The sequence below is a fragment of the Marmota monax genome, unplaced genomic scaffold (assembly GCF_021218885.2).
Source record: "Marmota monax isolate L192 unplaced genomic scaffold, Marmota_monax_Labrador192_F-V1.1 WCK01_AAM20220418_F8-fsc00071, whole genome shotgun sequence".
Lineage (NCBI taxonomy): Eukaryota > Metazoa > Chordata > Mammalia > Rodentia > Sciuridae > Marmota > Marmota monax.
Genome location: NW_026695217.1, coordinates 3041338 through 3059276, shown reverse-complemented (window position 1 = coordinate 3059276; position 17939 = coordinate 3041338). Strand labels below are relative to the sequence as shown.

At 44.9% G+C, this 17939-nt stretch overlaps 1 protein-coding gene across 11 annotated transcripts in view; it reads left to right on the top strand.

Annotated features, from left to right (window-relative positions):
- The window catches only part of Chrm3 (cholinergic receptor muscarinic 3), a 434005-nt gene extending 419594 nt beyond the window's left edge, over positions 1–14411 (top strand). For all 11 annotated transcript variants that reach the window (XM_058575021.1, XM_058575020.1, XM_058575017.1 and 8 more), the window contains one exon: positions 10347–14411. In XM_058575021.1, the coding sequence (XP_058431004.1) occupies positions 10366–12138 (1773 nt within the window). In that variant the 5' untranslated portion in view covers positions 10347–10365 and the 3' untranslated portion in view covers positions 12139–14411. The remainder of the gene's footprint in view (positions 1–10346) is intronic.
- Positions 14412–17939: the final 3528 nt, after the last annotated feature.

The window sequence follows — 17939 nt, the reverse complement described above, 5'->3', positions numbered from 1 at the left end:
AGGAAATTCAAAACAAGAGATCATTGTTTTCTAATATTTAATTAGACCGATCGTGCCAAAAAACATATTTTATTATTTTATTTTGGTTCTCACAGTTTCTGGACGCATTGTTTCGTCCTTTCAAGTAGTGTTTTCAATAAAATAATAATCTTTTCTACTTGTTTATCAAATTTAAAGAATTTAGTTCACCTTTTATGTTTTAATTACACTGCAAATGCCCTTGGCGTTGGTGTTATAAGAACTGCTTAAGGTCCTAATCCATCTCGTGCTTCGACACGATCCTTGCACATCTGTTCAGTTATTTGATTCTCTGCACAGCTGTGTGGTCACGTAGCTGAGGACTAGTTCCTTGAAACACTGGTAACCTGAGGCCCTGGGCCTTAACTCCTCCAAAAACATGGTGGCAGAGCAAGAGGGAGAGACGAGTCTGAAAACAATCTAAGTTATTGTCGGAAGAAGCTTAGAGATTTGTGTTGGCCTCACCGGTGCTGAGCTCTGCAACATTTCATTCAAAAGAGTCCTCAGCAAACATGGTGTCCCCTGTCCTCTCTTGCTCGGGAAATTCTATTGGAGCCAAAGCCATGACAAGGTGCCAACTACGAGATCCTGGACAGTCCCTCTTTGTGTTTTAAAGCATATGTGACATAAAGATGTATTTGCACAGAATGAGAATGATGTCCATGATATAATCTTAAGTGGAATACACAAAAAGATAAGCTGGAGAACATAATGCCCAAAGGGTGTTAGGAGCAAATTTTGTGGTCAGTTGGCTTTGGTTCAAATCTCAACTCTGCACCATAGAAGCTGTGTGACCCTGGCCCAAGCACCAAGTCTCTCTGTGCCTCCATTTTCTCATCTGGCATTTTAATCACTGGCCTTGCAGTATTGCGGTGAGGATTAAATGAACTAATATGTGAACACACAAAGAACAGTGCCTGGCACATGGTAAGTGCTTAGAGGCACATATATAATTTGTAGAAGAACAGATTTTGGAGGAACATATCCATTCACATAACAAATATTTGCTTATTCAGTGGTTACCTTGAAGGCATGGAAATGAGAGAGTCAAGGGCAAGAGGACTGAGTCTCTGCCGTATACACAGGGACATTGTCTGAAAGCTGTGCTTGTCCCTGAGAGATCTGCTTGCTAGGGCTGAGGCTGGGCAGAGGTTGGAGAGCAGGCTGCCTGGGCTGGCGTCCTGCTTCTGCAGTGACAGCCGCCGTATGACAAATGTGTAAGCATTCCCTATACCCGTTTCTTCACCCTTCAAGTGGACCCGACAGTCCCTCCTCAAGTGGACCCGACAGTCCCTCCTCCCGCGGTCCTTGCGAGGTTCACTGAATGGGGACCTTCACATCATGTAAGAAAGTACCACTTTTTGAAGGACAGGGTCGTCAGTTGCAGCAGTAAAGGAAGCAGTGGGGTCAAAACCAGCAATTCCCTGCGGTCATCTTGATGTTTGCCTTTAAGATTATGGAATAGAACTTCGAAAGCATGTCCCTGAAAGGACAATAGAAATCCAAATAAAATCATGGTGTCCTGTTTTCATTTCCCTGGTTTCCTGTGCTCCCACGACAACCCTCAACCTCAGCCTTGTGTGAAATTCTTCGCTGCGTATCCCCGCAAGTTGTTCCCACCACGGTGGGGCTTTGCCACCCTGTGGACCACCTCCTTCTTTCCCTCCCGCCTCTCTCTTTTTCAGAAGCATCCATTGCCATCTGAGGGGCGTTTGGTTCTTACGTGTTGAGAGAAACCACACCTTTTCTTGCCTTGTTTGCTTCTCTAAGGAAATCAAGCCATATACATTGAATATCGACCCTCTAAACGTTTTATCTGCTGACGAGCTGCTCTATTTTAAACACAGGAATTCTAAAACAGATTTAGAAACTGAATTTTTTAAAAAGGAAAGACAGAGGGAAAAGCCTTCGATAGTGTCCTCAAAAGATTTGCAACCTCATAGTAAAATAAAAATACACAGATACAGGAAGGGCTGTTTCAAAGAGAAGTGGCCCAGGTGGCTGCTCGTGCACATGGGTGCCTCCTGATGGCCGCCTTGATGACACGTCCTAGGGACTCAGCTGTGGACATGTGCAGGGAGCAGAGAGAAGACCAACACTTGCAAACCTCCTGAGGCTTTGCCGATTATCTCATTGAATCTGCTCAACAGCTGCGGGGACACTGGGGATCCCAGAGCTTTAATTATTGACCTAAAGTCCCATGATCCATAAGCAGTGAACCAGGACTCAACCCAGGCTGGCTATCACCTCCCTCAACCCCCCAGTGGCTAGGGGTTTCTAAGTGTTAAATAAGAGTAAGTCAGGGGCAGCAGAGAGCACGTGCCAAATCATTTCCTATCAAGTGACGCTGGTTCCCTTGGGGGCCTCTAGCTGTATTGTGCTTGTCCCACTCCTCCACCCCCACCCCCGATGTGAGGCAGTTTTGAGAATTTCCATTGGTTCCTCAGCCTTCCCTACAGCTGCCTCTGGAGCCCCAGCCCTCAACTTCTCATCCCTTCCAGCCACTGCTCACCCAATGCAATCTTGACTCCTGGCCAATTTGCCTGATCTCCAAGTCTTCTTGAGCCCTTCTGTTGCCGGTGGTCCCAGCCAAAGTAAAGCTATGTTGCTGTCAGTTAAGATCAGAGTAGAGGCAATGGTTCTGGGTTCAAAGCTAGAAAGAGATTGTGCTTTGTTTCAGAGTAAAACATTGGGTAGCAGAAGACAGAACCTTCCTGAAGGGTCCTCCAGTGGCCTAGGAGGCACAAACGGAAATGCTTCAAGCTCTAATAGGGACACATGCAGGGCACACTGGGAACACTGGGAAATGGACTTGGCATGGGCTCCTCCCTCCGTTTGGAATGCTCTGCTCTGTCCTGCCTGGTGGGTGGGGGCTTATTCCTACAGACTCACAACACACCCCTGTGCTCCCTCCTCACTGACTCATGCAAAGCTGATCATCAACACTACTACTCTGGCCATTATTTTATTTAGTCGATAGTAATGCCAACAAATGGTCCCTCAAGAACAAGAACCGTGTCCCCAGTCTAAGGCCTGCAGTAAGTGCTCAAAGGTGTTTACTACCTGAAATTAGGACTGAAGGGTTGGGTGCATGAATAGGAGATGCGTCCTTAGCGGGAGGATGCCCAGTGTGGTCTCCAGAGAAGTTAAGTGAGAGCTGATTCTTGCAGAGACTCGGAGTTGGCCCCATTAATTAGTATCAGGACATCTTCCAGATTTTCCTGGCAGACAGAATGCTACAACGTTTTCTGGACCTCTATTGCCTGTCCTTATGCCAGGGTTTCTCAACCCCTGTATTATTGACATCTTGGGCCAAATAATTATTTGTGGGGCACTGTCCTCTTCATTAAAGGATATTTAGCAGCACCCCTAGCATCTACCCACCAGATGCCAGAAACACATTCTCTCCATGTTGTGACAAGAGAAATAATTCTGGACATTGCCAAATCTCCCCCCGGGGCAGAGTCTCCCTGGGCTCAGAATCACTGTTTTAGTCTCAATAAAAATTAGCTCCTGTGAGCCATGGAAATAGACATTTCTTAAAGTCAACCAATCAGAGGAAATTACTAAACTCATTTTACCATTTTTAAGAAACAACGGTGAGCCAAGCCATACTGGGCCTTTCTACCAATCTTAACCTCAGGTACCGTGGGCCCATTTTACAGATGAGGAAGCAAGATCAGAGTTCTTAGGCGATTCACCCACAGGTGGATTTAGGTGTTTTGTGTCAGGGCCTGCTAGGGTGCTTCTTACTTTCTTCTCAAACTTAAGAGTTACAGGTACCTGTGTGAATTGTGGTGTGCAAATAAGCTAAAGCATGAAAGGAAATCAGATGTGTGGAACATGTCCGGTTGTAAAAATAAATACTCTGATAAATATGGACCTTGAAAAAAAATCTTAATGAGTCTAGATTAAATTAATCACAAATGCATAAATATTAGGTCCAAAGGAGTTTCTTCACCAGGTGTCCTTTCAGTACATAAGCTGACATAGAAATATTTAGTCCAAAGGATGGCTTTTGCTAGGTTTTTAAGCAAAATTATTTCCACGGTTCTGTTAGCTCCGGTGGTGTTTTTAAAGCACTATTCCTCAGCCTCCGTGACAAAAGCACATGTATTCGAAGTCAATGCTAATAAATATGTCTGCAGATGTTGAAAACATAATAAGCAAATCTTAGATCACGAAGGTTTGCCTAAACAGAATCCAGCTGCACTTCTTCCTTCCTCTCTCAGAGAAGAGCAAGTTCAGGGACAGTGAGAGGGTCTCTCCAGGGGGTCTTGCTAATGTTTGCAAAGAACCGCCCACGTTTGCATTGTGCTCCATGGCATCAATCTAGAAGTTCTAATAACAAAGTTTTTTCAGACTTGCTCATACATATAATCAGGAGTCCATTTAGGTTTTTGTTTTCAAGGTACACATTTCAGGTTTGACTGCTACACATAAGCAGTACGAATGCAAGACCCCTCTCAAGCTTCCTGCGTTTTGGTTGTCGAGTTGAATAAAAGCTCAGGAAAGGCAGCGCCCACAACCTGACAAATCAACTCTTTAAAAATAAGTTTTCTCCTTTTTAAATGGTGTTTTATTCCAGTTTTGGCGTTCAGGGATGTTTTGGTCACAAGAAGAGCAATTGCACCATATTAGGTAACATCTTTGCTCCTTGCATCTTGAAATGAAAACCAAGAGCTAAGTTCACAAATCTGATTCCCTTTAAAGACACGTTTGATTGCAAAGCCGCCTTGTCCTGTCTGATCTCCTCCATGGGCTGCATGACTGATCTAAGCTGAAGTTCCTGGTTCCTGGTCCCTGGTGGGGGAGCAGCCTCCTGCATTGGCTCCTTCTAGTAACGGAGGACGTTCTGTAGGTTGACTTTGCCACCTAGTGGCCAGCAGACCACTCACAAACCATGATGGCTCTGGGACGCGTCGTCACTGTGGAGTGTGGTCGTGATTCTGACAGAAAACAGACTCTCTTGTGAAACAGAGACCTAAAACAAACCCCCAATATGATGCATATAGCATTCCAAATAGAAAGGAAGCTCGAAGTAATTGGTCTTAAAAATAAGGCTTGGATGTAAACTGCAAAGATGTTCTTTCTCCTGGTCATGCTAAAAAAAAAAAAAGAAGAAGAAAGAGAGAGAAAGAGGGAGAGAGGGAGAGAGGGGGAGAGGAGGGGGAGAGGGAGAGAGAAAGAGAGAGAGAGAGAGAGAGAGAGAGAGAGAGAGAGAAAGAAAGAAAGAAAGAAAGAAAGAAAGAAAGAAAGAAAGAAAGAAAGAAAGAAAGAAAGAAAGAAAGAAAGAAAGAAAGAAGAATTAATTTAGACCTCCTGGGGGGAAAATGTTAGTTTGTGCTTTTGTATCATTTCAAGGGGTTTAAAAATTGAGATCCTTGAATCCTTTTTCTAGGATAATTTGCTCCCAGGATGGCTTAGAGGAAGTAAAATGAGTTTATCTTTTTGGAATTCATCCCAAAGAAAGTGTCTCATATTTATATTGGCCCCTTCCATTTCTCTAAGGAATTTCACATTTATTTTCATGTTGCATTTTTTAATTTTAAAAAATATTCTGTATGTTTTACAGATTTATAACCCCAGAAAATTTTTATTCCATAATTAGGAAGGGACAAATTTTTCATAATTATCTTTCAATTTCCCCTAACCTCTGTATGCTCAAATTATTTTTTTTATTTCATCTGAGGTTTTGTTTTGGTTTTTTTTTGATGGTTCCCAGTACCAAACTCAGGGCATCGTGTGTGCTAGACAAGAGCTCTACCACCGAGCTACATCCCCAGCCCTACCCTTTTCTTTTAAAATATCCAGTGCAGTGACTTTCAAACACTGTTGACCTTGATCTATATTATATGCCCATCATGATTTCATGGAAAAATATCTGTCATGTGAGGCAAAAGTTTCATGAAGCAATATTTATCATCATTCTGTAGTAGGTACTCTGATATATCCTGTTCTGTTCGATTTATCTTTTATCTTTGAATTCTCATATTGGCTCTTGCATTTTAAACTTAGTGGATCAATTCCATATGTGCTCCAAAATATAATGAAGCAAAAATGGTCAAAGGATATGGAAACAAACACACGCTCAAAGATGAAGTCGAGAACCAACCCCGTGCTGTGTGCCTGCACATGTGACCCACCCCCCGGGGGGGATTGGACCAGAAATTACATGTGCCCCCAAAGTCTCCCGGGTGCCCACAGGCAGGTTGTGCTGTCCCAGGGTTCCAGGCAGCGGAGCTCCGCTGCCTGGAACCCTGGGACAGCACTTCCTGAGTTCCCCACCCAGCACTTGATGGGGCTGGAGCAGCTGTGCATCCCAGAGAAGAGTCCAGTCTGCTCTGCTCCTGGCTCCCCCACCACCACCCTCATATCCTGGCACCCCAGCCTAGAGTCTCTCATGAAGTGCTAAGGCCAACAGGTTGATGGGGTCTCCACCCCCATCACTGCTTCTTCCTGAGCATTAGAAGGAAGAATCCCCAGTATCTTCTCCCCAGTGTGGTCAGTTCAATGGGCGTTGACCATGAATGAACTCCGAAGACTAAAAATACTCAACAGAACACAGGCTGTGAGTTGGGATGGGGAAAGTGCTTGAAGCTTAGAAATGATGTGTCTGCCTCAGAAAAAGCACCTTAAACTGAGGGATTTATCCCAGGCTTAGTACCATCTCATCTGGGATCTCACCTAGAACCCCTGAGTATTGGGAAATTACATATAATATATAAAAATTATAGATAGACCTGAAAAAAGCCAGTAGGTGACTTTTGTGTCTAGTAAGTATTAGGTATTCTTTCTTGAAGTCCTTGTGACCTGTCAATCATTTTCTACTGTGAGACTGTAATTGTTGAGCCTCCAGACAGCCGGGATCCTTGCAGTGAGGGATCTTGGCCCAGAGGCATGGGGACCAGTGAGAAAGCTACAGAAGATGGCCCAGGTATGGGCATCTGAACCAAGGTGGGGATGGGCAGGAGGGTCTCCTTTCCTGACTACCTAGGAACACTCCCTTATTCAGTACAGTGGGGTCCAGCCTTGATGCGAAGCGGTGAGGACACCAGGAACGTCCCTTGCCAGGGCTATGAAGAGAGGACAAGGTGTGCTCTGAAGAGGAATGGCAGGCAGCAATGTCCCCCTGAACAGCAAAGGGAAAGACGGTAGGCCCTGGCAGGGAAGGGAGTCTGTGACTGGGAGGAGAGCTCAGGTGCATTGGGGGTGAGGAGACACATCATACCTCTGCAGGTAAACACGTGCACTTTCAATCTGGCATACACTAGATCAGCAAGATCAAGGGTTCTGTCTTCACATAACTTAAAACTGTATTTGGAGGTCCCGTGCCATGCAGCTTACAGCAGGGTTTCCTGTTCAGGGTCTTCCACACCTGAAATCCAGGACTGGTCAGCCTGACTTTCCCTTCTCAGGGCAGGACTACTGCTTGTTGGATCCTCTGCCATGCTGACTCTGAGCAGAATATATAGCACTGTATTCAGTCCGGGTGAGGCAAGGGGAGGGTCTTTCTTACTTGCCTTGTGCTTAGGCCAGTTGTCCACTCCTTGCTCCTCAATCCTAAGTGTTTGAGGTACTTAAAGACCTAGCCTTCGAGATCTTTATCTCTACCAGAGTCTTTGAAGTTCACTTTAAAAGCAAAAAATTGAGCCTGGACAGGCTTCTTTGTCCCTGAATTTCTGCAGAAACAACCCAGCTCTGCAGACGCAGGACGTTAGCGTGGGGACCAGGGAAGCAACATAGACATGGATACTTTGGAGTGCTAGCCTGCCACTCCAGGATGTTTCCTGCCCTCTGCAGACCCCGCAGGCTGGGTGGTAGTGTTCTAATTTTGTAGATGAAGGAGTAGTCTGAACTGCACACTCCGCGGGCCAAGACAGAACGGGAACCCATTCAGCCGAGCTCCAGGACCTCGCTTTACCACTCAGCTGAACTGCTTTCTAGTGAAAAGCTACTGCTGGGGGTGAAAGCGTCCCACTTATGTGCAGAGTGGGATGAAGGTGTCTGGGTCCGTGGTCCTCCCTAGACACTGCCTCCCCTCCTTGTTGGGTGACGCTCCTCCTGGTCCTTTCAGCTCCCCAGTCAGCGTGTCCCTTTCCTGTATGTCACAGCCCTCTGTCAGATTCCCTTCTCCCTTGGTGCCTTTTGCTGCCGTGTAACTGGTTATCAGAAGGAAGTCCGACAGCTGCCATCAGGAGTGCCATGGTTATTAACTCATTAACTATTGTCCTTGGGGAACTGTATCACATGGGTACACAGGAGACTACGGGCCATTCCCCTTTAGTGGCTCTTTTATGGCTGTAAAATGTTTGCTGAGCTCATAATCTACATCCATTCTACCACCAACAGGTTCTAAAAATCTTTAAAAATGAGGAAAAGCACATCTCTGAGATTTTCAGATGGTCCTAGGTACTGAATTAATGGAGGGTCATGAGAGTAATGATGGCCACTGGCCAGCTAGGCCAAAGAGTACAAGTCACAGTGATGTGTGATGATTTGTGGTTGAAACATTTCCTAATGGTTAGTCAAGAAGCCCTGGATTCCACTTAGAACAGAACAAATGTAGAATTAGCCACAGAGAAATTCACAGGATGAAATGAACTAAAAGAAAACCATTGACCTTAGGCTTATTTCTGAAATTCTTATTTATGTTCTTTCACCACATTGTCAACTGAACAGATCAGTTGCTGCTGAATTTGCACCAACATAATATGACTATCCACAGGGATGGATTCAATATTGTCTAAATAACTGTGTACTTTTAAAAGTATTTTATTCACATCCCATCTTCCAGCTAGGGGGTAGTTCTCAGAGGGCAGAGGCTGGGACTTCCTGAATTCCACAGCTCTGAAGCTGAACCAGGTGCTGATGTTGATAAGGACAGAATATGTTAATCAGAGCCTATTAGTTGCAGGTAACAGAAACCTATCTCAGCAAGCCCAGCAACAAAGGAAGTGTGTTGGCTCACATAACCAGCAAGGTCAAAGATGTGGTGTTGATTTAGAAAGAGGTAAATCCAGTTTTCAAAGCACTCCACATCCTGCTGGCTGCTTCCCACATTCCCTCCTGGTGTCTCCTTCCCTGCAGCCTTCCCCTGTGTTTACCTACTTCTCAGGTTTCCACATGCTTACAATTAGGCTGACCAGCATCCAGCAATCCCAAAGAGAAGAGAATTTTTCTCTTTTTCCAGCATCTCTACCTGTTCCCCAAACTGACCCTCCCTCTTTGGATCTGCTTTAAGTCCATTAATGTGGCCAAGGACTCGGGACCAGGTCACTCATGACAAGTAGTATTCGAGACAGGCTATTTCCAGAAGAACAGCTGAAAGAATGATAAGTAACAGACATCTGGTGTGACATCAATTGACAAAAGAGGAAAGATATTTTTAAAAGATGTGTAAAGCACTGGAACTTTTGGGCATTACATTTATTGATAATAAAATCAGCTTATCAGAAGACATGAAAACAAAGCAACAGAATGTGACCAGTTCCCATGGGACATGAAGGCAGAGACTTAGAAAGTGCTATGAGGGCTGAGAGTCCCGAAGGTGCTGAAGGTCTGTGAGAGCCACTGGGCCAGGGTGGCCCAAGGAGGACAGTAAGAAGGGATGCAAGGTATCTCAGCCGGGGAGAAGGAAACCTAGCTACCATGACCAGGAATCTTTGCGGTAACCAAGATATGGGAAAGACTAAAGGCATCTCAGAAAGTCTAGAAGAAATAAGCATGCTGCCAAACCTTATAAGAAACTAATACACCATGTCGTCAATCCATGTTTTAAAGGGAGGTAGAATGTGAGTTGATTTACACTTACTCCTGTCTTGCTTTGAGTTGGCTTTGCCTATTCCAGTGAGGCTTAAATGGCTGGCATCCCTTACAGTTGCTGTTTAAAGTCTCAGGCAGGTAAATGCCCAGGTGGATAAAATGCAAATGAACCAAGTTAATTTATCAAGTAGCATGATGATAGCACTATATTGAAAAATTATCACGTAAGCACCTAATATTTCCCCTTTCTAAAATAAAAGAAGTAAGTATGCTGTTTGTTTGGCAATAGTATGTCATGGAATATATTTAGAAATGGGGAAAAGGCAAGGTTCAATAGATCGTACGAGCTAGTTGTACCACCTTGAACAAATCCATCTCCATTAGCCCTAGACTCTTCACCCTTAAAATCAGAGAATGAACTGGATAAGGTTCTGCTTCTTTGAGACCCTGCATCCTATTAACACATCTTTTGTGTCTTTTAATGCATGCAAAGGACATATCAAACGAAGGCAGAAACTTTCCTAACTGCATTTTTTTTTTCTCTCTCTCTCTCTCTTTCCCAGACTATGTCAGAGAGTCACAATGACCTTGCACAGTAACAGTACCACCTCGCCTTTGTTTCCAAACATCAGCGCTTCCTGGATACACAGTCCTTCAGATACAGGCCTGCCCCCAGGGACTGTCACTCATTTCGGCAGCTACAACATTTCACGAGCAGCTGGGAATTTCTCCTCTCCCGATGATACCACCAGTGATCCATTGGGAGGTCACACCATCTGGCAGGTGGTCTTCATTGCATTCTTAACAGGCTTCCTGGCCCTGGTCACCATCATCGGCAACATCCTGGTGATAGTGGCATTTAAGGTCAACAAGCAGCTGAAGACAGTCAACAACTACTTCCTCCTCAGCCTGGCCTGCGCCGACCTGATCATCGGGGTCATCTCGATGAATCTGTTTACTACCTACATCATCATGAATCGGTGGGCACTGGGGAACTTGGCCTGTGACCTCTGGCTCTCCATTGACTATGTGGCCAGCAATGCCTCCGTCATGAATCTCCTCGTCATTAGCTTTGACAGGTACTTCTCCATCACAAGGCCGCTCACCTACCGAGCCAAACGAACCACCAAAAGAGCCGGGGTGATGATCGGCCTGGCCTGGGTCATCTCCTTCGTCCTGTGGGCGCCTGCCATCTTGTTCTGGCAGTACTTCGTAGGGAAGAGAACGGTGCCTCCGGGGGAGTGTTTCATCCAGTTCCTCAGCGAGCCCACCATCACCTTCGGCACGGCGATCGCCGCCTTTTACATGCCTGTCACCATCATGACTATTTTGTACTGGAGGATCTATAAGGAAACCGAGAAACGTACCAAAGAGCTCGCTGGGCTGCAGGCCTCGGGGACAGAAGCAGAGGCGGAAAACTTTGTCCACCCCACAGGCAGTTCTCGAAGCTGCAGCAGCTACGAACTTCAGCAGCAGAGCTTGAAACGCTCGGCCAGGAGGAAGTATGGCGGCTGCCACTTCTGGTTCACCACCAAGAGCTGGAAGCCCAGCGCCGAGCAAATGGACCAAGACCACAGCAGCAGCGACAGCTGGAACAACAACGATGCTGCCGCCTCCCTGGAAAACTCGGCCTCCTCCGACGAGGAGGACATTGGCTCCGAGACCAGAGCCATCTACTCCATTGTGCTCAAGCTCCCAGGTCACAGCACCATCCTCAACTCCACCAAGCTACCCTCGTCAGACAACCTGCAGGTGCCTGAGGAGGAGCTGCGGGCACTGGACACCGAGAAGAATGCCAATAAGCTGCAGGCCCAGAGGAGCGTGGATGATGGTGGCAGCTTTCAGAGAAGCTTCTCCAAGCTTCCCATCCAGTTAGAGTCTGCTGTGGACACAGCCAAGTCCTCTGACGCCAACTCCTCGGTGGGTAAGAACACGGCCACTCTACCTCTGTCCTTCAAGGAAGCCACTCTGGCCAAGAGGTTTGCTCTGAAGACCAGAAGTCAGATCACGAAGCGGAAGAGGATGTCCCTCATCAAGGAGAAGAAGGCAGCCCAGACCCTCAGCGCCATCCTGCTGGCCTTCATCATCACCTGGACCCCCTACAACATCATGGTCCTGGTGAACACCTTTTGTGACAGCTGCATACCCAAAACCTATTGGAATCTGGGCTACTGGCTGTGCTACATCAACAGCACCGTGAACCCCGTGTGCTATGCCCTGTGCAACAAGACATTCAGAACCACCTTCAAGATGCTGCTGCTGTGCCAATGTGACAAAAGGAAGCGGCGCAAGCAACAGTACCAGCAAAGACAGTCGGTCATCTTCCACAAGCGCGTGCCCGAGCAGGCTCCGTAGATGAGGTTTTATCCATAGCAGAGACAAAAAACGCACACGTCGACCCACGACCTTAGGCGGAGTCAGGCGAGGGTGGGGGCGACTCCTGGTGATGATAAAAAGAGTTTTTATCAGCCAGATGTGAAAGAAGCTGCCTGTTTACTCACCCACTGAGTCAACCAATTTTAATATAAAGCATCAAATACCAATTCAGCAAAAAAAAAAAGGCATACTACTGAATATAAAGAAATTTATTCTGAAATAGACTTTACATGTATTTTTCTTAAAGAGGAAACAAATATTGCTTCAGAGCAGTTATACCCTCAAATTGTTTCACCTGGGTCTTTTAATTCCCATTAGCTCTGGAATCACAGAGGAGCCTAGCTGGCCCAGTTGCCACATTATCCCCAAGGATCCCAAGTTGATCCAGCTCCCTCGTGGAATGCAGCAGGCTAGTGAATCTGTGGTTGTGAAATTGTTTCATACATTGCAAAGCTGAACCTTCTTGTCCCGGTAGAGCTTCCGTCCTCTCTTTGGTGTGTTGTTAAACTCTAGTTGTGGACTTGATTCTTGATTCTTGCAAAGTACTGTTCTGTGCAGTTCAAGTTTCGTACAAATAAAAATGCATAAGTATATAAATATATGTATATATATATATATATTGTGTGTGTGAGTTCTGCATGCACACACATAGTGTATAGAACATAATGGAAAGACTGAACTGGCAAATTTGTTCTGCAATATATGCTTTCAGTACTTTGGTAACTGAAGTTCTCTAGGATCCTTATACACTATAAAAGTGAAACAACCCAGCTTAATTGTCTTTGACCCTGGGGCTGTTTTCCACAAACCACCCTGAAGAATATTCTGCAGAGACCCCAGGCCTCCTGGCAGGCCTGTGCACACCAGAGGACCTCGAGAGTCAGTTGGCACCAGGGCTGGGCCAGATTCTTGGGCTGCACACAGCCTCCTGTGCTGATATCTCCATCAAGAGAGCTAAGTGGGGGCCCCTCTGAGCTCAGAGAAAGAGCCACATCCACAGGCTCGAATTTAGTCATTGAAATCTGAATATTTCCAAACAAAGTCTCTGCTCTCTAAGCTGCCTGAAATGCAACAGTAGTGTCACATTTGAATGTCATACACAGCAATATTATCGGCAATAGATGCATTGTGAGGGGAGATGAAGGAGAACACTGTACTCCATTTCTTGCTACCTGGCACCTTCTAAGAGAAAGCAGGGCTCCCCGCTGTCACTTAGCTATGCTAGGGACTTTGGGTTTGCAATCTGTAACCATTGCCCAGGAAAAGGTGGGGTCTAGGAAGTTACATGTCCTCCGAAGAAAGAATGACATTTGAAAAAGTTGCTTCAAATTTATTTCCTTTCATTTTGAAAATCTAATTGTGCATTATCCTTGGATCCCCCCCCCCCAATGCTCAGCGTCCCCAGGGGGAGGGGTGGGTGCCGATGCTCTGGCTGTCCTGTCGCTGCTGTATCATTGGGGTTCCTTCTTTTCTTTTTGCTGGGGCTGTGGGGGGCGGGAGGGCTGCCAAGAACCCTTTCCTTTGTAGGGGGGCATCCATGTCACGGACCCAAAGCTGGGCAGAAGCTGCTTTCATATTCAGTGTGAGGTGGTGTTTACAGACGACTTTGACAACAGTGAAAAGTGTCCTCAGTGGCGTGTGTGTATCTCAACTATTTAATGTCGTGTTCTGTTTATATGAAGAACTATTTATGCATATTTCACCAAGTGTTTATTTAATGTCGATAAATATGACTTCTGCAGCCATGGTGTCCTTTGAAAGTGATTTTTTTAAGGTCCACTTGAGCAATGAATAAAGTCTATTGAGCTTTTATGTGGCTATGAAGAAAAAAAAATGTCATCCTGTTGGCATCCACAAGTTCCTAAATCTTTCTAGGTAATAAGACGTCAACTGTCACTTGAACAAAAATGTTGAAAACCACTTGTTAGTTACACCTAATGGGAACAAAACAAAGCAACCCCCCATCATGGTGTTTGAAATTATATTACAAGGGAAAAAAGCAAATCAGCATAATTGTAAGAATTGATTCTTTTTTCTTTTTCTTTTTTTTCTTTTTCTTTTTTTTTCTTTCTTTTTTTTTTCTTTTTGGCCCACATTCAACCAAAGAACAAGAGAAACTAGAGACTATTTTCTAACGTGTATAGCAAATAACAGAATGTTATGTTATCCACCTGTGAAAACGTCTAGTAAGCAATTGTGTCTATATTTTATTACTCAAGTTGGCCTGGCACTAATAAACATGTGAATGCTTATTCATGTCTCCAAGTACGTCAGTAATCCCGGTCCTTGTGAAAACTTCCATCCCGACTCCCTCCCCAAAGGGCTGCTCCTGGTGTTTAAAAAGAAAATACCAATCAAAATTAAGTTTCAGAGGCAAAGGAACTCTGAGCTTGGGCAGAACATCAAAAGTTAATTAGGATTTTCTTCAGATATGATCATCTCCTGATTCTTGTCCTTTTATGATGCTGACAATGACAGAAAAGAAGCAAACACAAGACTCCAGATCCCCCTTTTTAGTGCTGATTTTATTATAGAAGTGTTTTTAAGCCTCTTATGCATGAGAGCTTCTCCTGACCACCGCACACTTACTGTTTAGAGAGAGGTCCAACTTTGGGGTCATTTTCAGAGTAGGAAAACAAGCAAAAGAGACTCTTTTGGATATGAAGAGTTGAGAAGCTTAACTGAAGATGTTGTAAGTATTTTAACTGGTCATTTGTCACACAGTCCTTTCCCAAAGTGCTCGTCATTAGAAGAGGCATTCTGCATTTATAGATGATCAAATGTCTTTATCCCCAGACTTGGAATTGAATCGTTTCATCCCCTGTGAATGAGGTTTGCAGGGATTTTAGGATTACCACTTTAACTGAGACAGGAAAATGCTCAAACCTAAAATAAACACATGGAGGCACAAGCAGCCCCCCACCCCCACCCCACACCCATATTCTTGTTCTCTCTCTGTCTCTCTCTCCTCCAGGCCTTGCCTTATGGACAGGAGCAGTGAGCTCTCTGCTCCCTGCCTCCTGCCCTCTTGCCTATCTTTGGCTCTGTGGTCTTTGTGCTCCTTTTCCCTACTATTCTGATCACCCCTCACCTCTCGAGCCCAGCCTCGACTCTCTACATAGGTTGCATTTCTAGTCCCTCCTTAATGTACAATAGTTCCAGACTCAAACAGAGAAAAAAAAACAAGAAAGCAGGAGTGTGGGCATCGCAGTGCTGAAGGCCCAGAAGGACCTCAGTGACCTCTGTCAAACTTCCTGTGCTAGAGGCAGCCGGTGGTTTCCCTACAGAGGGGAGCAAGCTCTGCAGCAGAGTTGGTCACCTCCACAGGCCTCTGGGAGAGAAGAGGATGCCAAGGCTCTGGCCCACAGTGAAGCCTGATGCAGAGGAGGAGCCCAGGGTCATACAGGTTATCTTGGACTTAATCTGAGTAGAGTTGATTCAAAGATGCAAACATAGTTCTGAGGAGTTGAACAGTCCAGGACTGTCAACTTCCAAGGAGGAGTGAGGGTGAGGCAGAATAGTCACAGAAGCACTGAATTGAAGATGGTCAAGTTCTTGTTCTGGTCCTGTCACCATGCAGTTACTTATCCTCAGGCATGCCTTTCATTTCACCCAGGGTCTCTAGGTTCTCTGCCCATGCTCACTGAAGCCACATGGACAGCAAATAGGTCAAAACTAGGAAGAATGTGAGGTCAAGAACTGCTAGGATGACTGTAAAATGGAATAAATGGTGAACACTTGAAATTTTCAGATTTTGTACATCCACAAAATTATTAACTTAGTTATTTTGACACACAAAAAAATATAAAGGACTCTTGAAATTTATTGGTAAACCTGGAATTCCATCATTTCAAATACTACTCTAAATCGGTACCATCACTTGAGTCCTGAGACCCTCACAAAGAGTTGCTGGGTAGCAGAAGCTCATTGTGGTTTTGTGACAGCATTTCATAAAAGTACTGAAGCTTCAAAACAGGTATCCTGAAAAAGAAAAAAAAAATCTTTAAAGTTACCTTTTCTTTATCCTGTACTTCTGCCCCAAAGAAGTGTCTTCTCCAATGTAGTTTGCAATAAACTTTTCTAAACAGGGTTAATCTCAGCCCATACTAGGTTCAGGGACAGCTTTATAGTGAGTCAGGTCACACGCTGTCTTCTTCTGTCTGTGATTCTGAATATTCAGCTCTAGGAAAACTAATGCTGAATGAGGAAATAGCCCACACCTCGGAGCCAGCTTCCCAGGATGGTCACACATAGAGAATTCCATTTGCTTTTTCTAGCTTTGAGAAGGGAGGCTCATGTTGGGATAAAAAGATGGAAAGACCAAGTTCATAAAACGACTAGGCTCAGCCAAGGTTTGCAGCAGCACAATTTTTTGTTGACAAGTTTCCCAATGAGCAAATGTTAGCACTGCTAGTTGGATATGCATCAGAGTTCACAGCTCCAACACTTGAGTAAGTGGAAGTAGACTTCTAAGAACTTTATTATGGCCTCAGTCCTGCTGTTCTAATAGAACCTCAAAGACTCAGCCCAGAGTTCTCACGCTACCACTCTGGCCTGGCCTGGGACCACCCAGAATCACCCAGAGATCCAAAGAGGCTCACATCTCAGTTGCACAAAACTTTCTCAGTAGGTTAATGCAAAAGGTGGCCATACTCTCAATTACAAAGAAGTATTAGTAAAACTTTCCTCACCCAAATTAGAATACAGTAACCCCATCTTAAACTAAAGAGATTATCTCCAGAGTATAAAACTGTGGTGGTGTTCTTTCTTGAAGCCCAACATACTTGGCAGTTTTTCAGTTCACATACCGAACCCCAAACTCTTTTTTCTCCTGAATTCTGTGAATTCCTCAAAAATGGAAAACGGATCTTATCCATCTCTGAGCCCTATGACCAGCACCGTTATCTGGTAAACAGCAGACATTCAGCAGGTGTTGTTGAATGTTTAATAACCTCCTTATTAATTGATATACCAAATATTTGTTAAACAAATATTTATGCACGTCATTGCCCCATGCTGCTGGTATAGTCAGGATTCATCTAGCTGGGAAGGAAAAGTGGCTCATAAATATCATAGTTAATGAAATATCACTGAGCACTAAGAAGAAATATTCTAAACACATTTAAGTAGTGAATAAATCATTTAGAGTCCAAAAGAAGAAGAGTGAGCTCTCTTTTATCCCTAGAACTCCAAAACTTTTTAGCAGATTGGTCAAACGAGAAGCTCCCCTTGCTGCATGTCCTAGTAAGTGCATAGAATGTTCCTGAAAGCCTCCTGGCACAAGTTGGTGTGCAACAGGGCTGAGAGTCTATAAAGATGTTTTCTGTTGGTACAAGTGAAGATTCATAGTTTAGCCTAAACATCCTTGTGGGTCATCTTTTTGGCTTGGAAAGTTATTAGGAGAAGACCTTTTGTCCTGCTCTGCAAGCGATGAAACACCTCCTCACCAGGACCTGGCAGTTCAGCCTTCTGCAGGCAGCAGCTGAGACATCCATGGGGCTTCTGCTCAGGACTAGGTGGAGGACCCATGTGAGCAAGGTCCTTGTTTCTTTCACAAGCACCAACTGTCACCAGGTATGGCGCAGAAGAAGGGATATTTTCAAGTTGGTGAATCAGCACATCGATATGTGCCAGGAGGCTTTCAGGAATATTCTATGAACCATTCAGAGATGTTGTCACATGTCTAGTTTAGGAGGGTGGAGAGAAGCCACCATACAAAAGAGATGGGTATACACTTGCTCTGTCGGCAAAGGGTGTGTGTCCCTTTCACATCTAAAGCA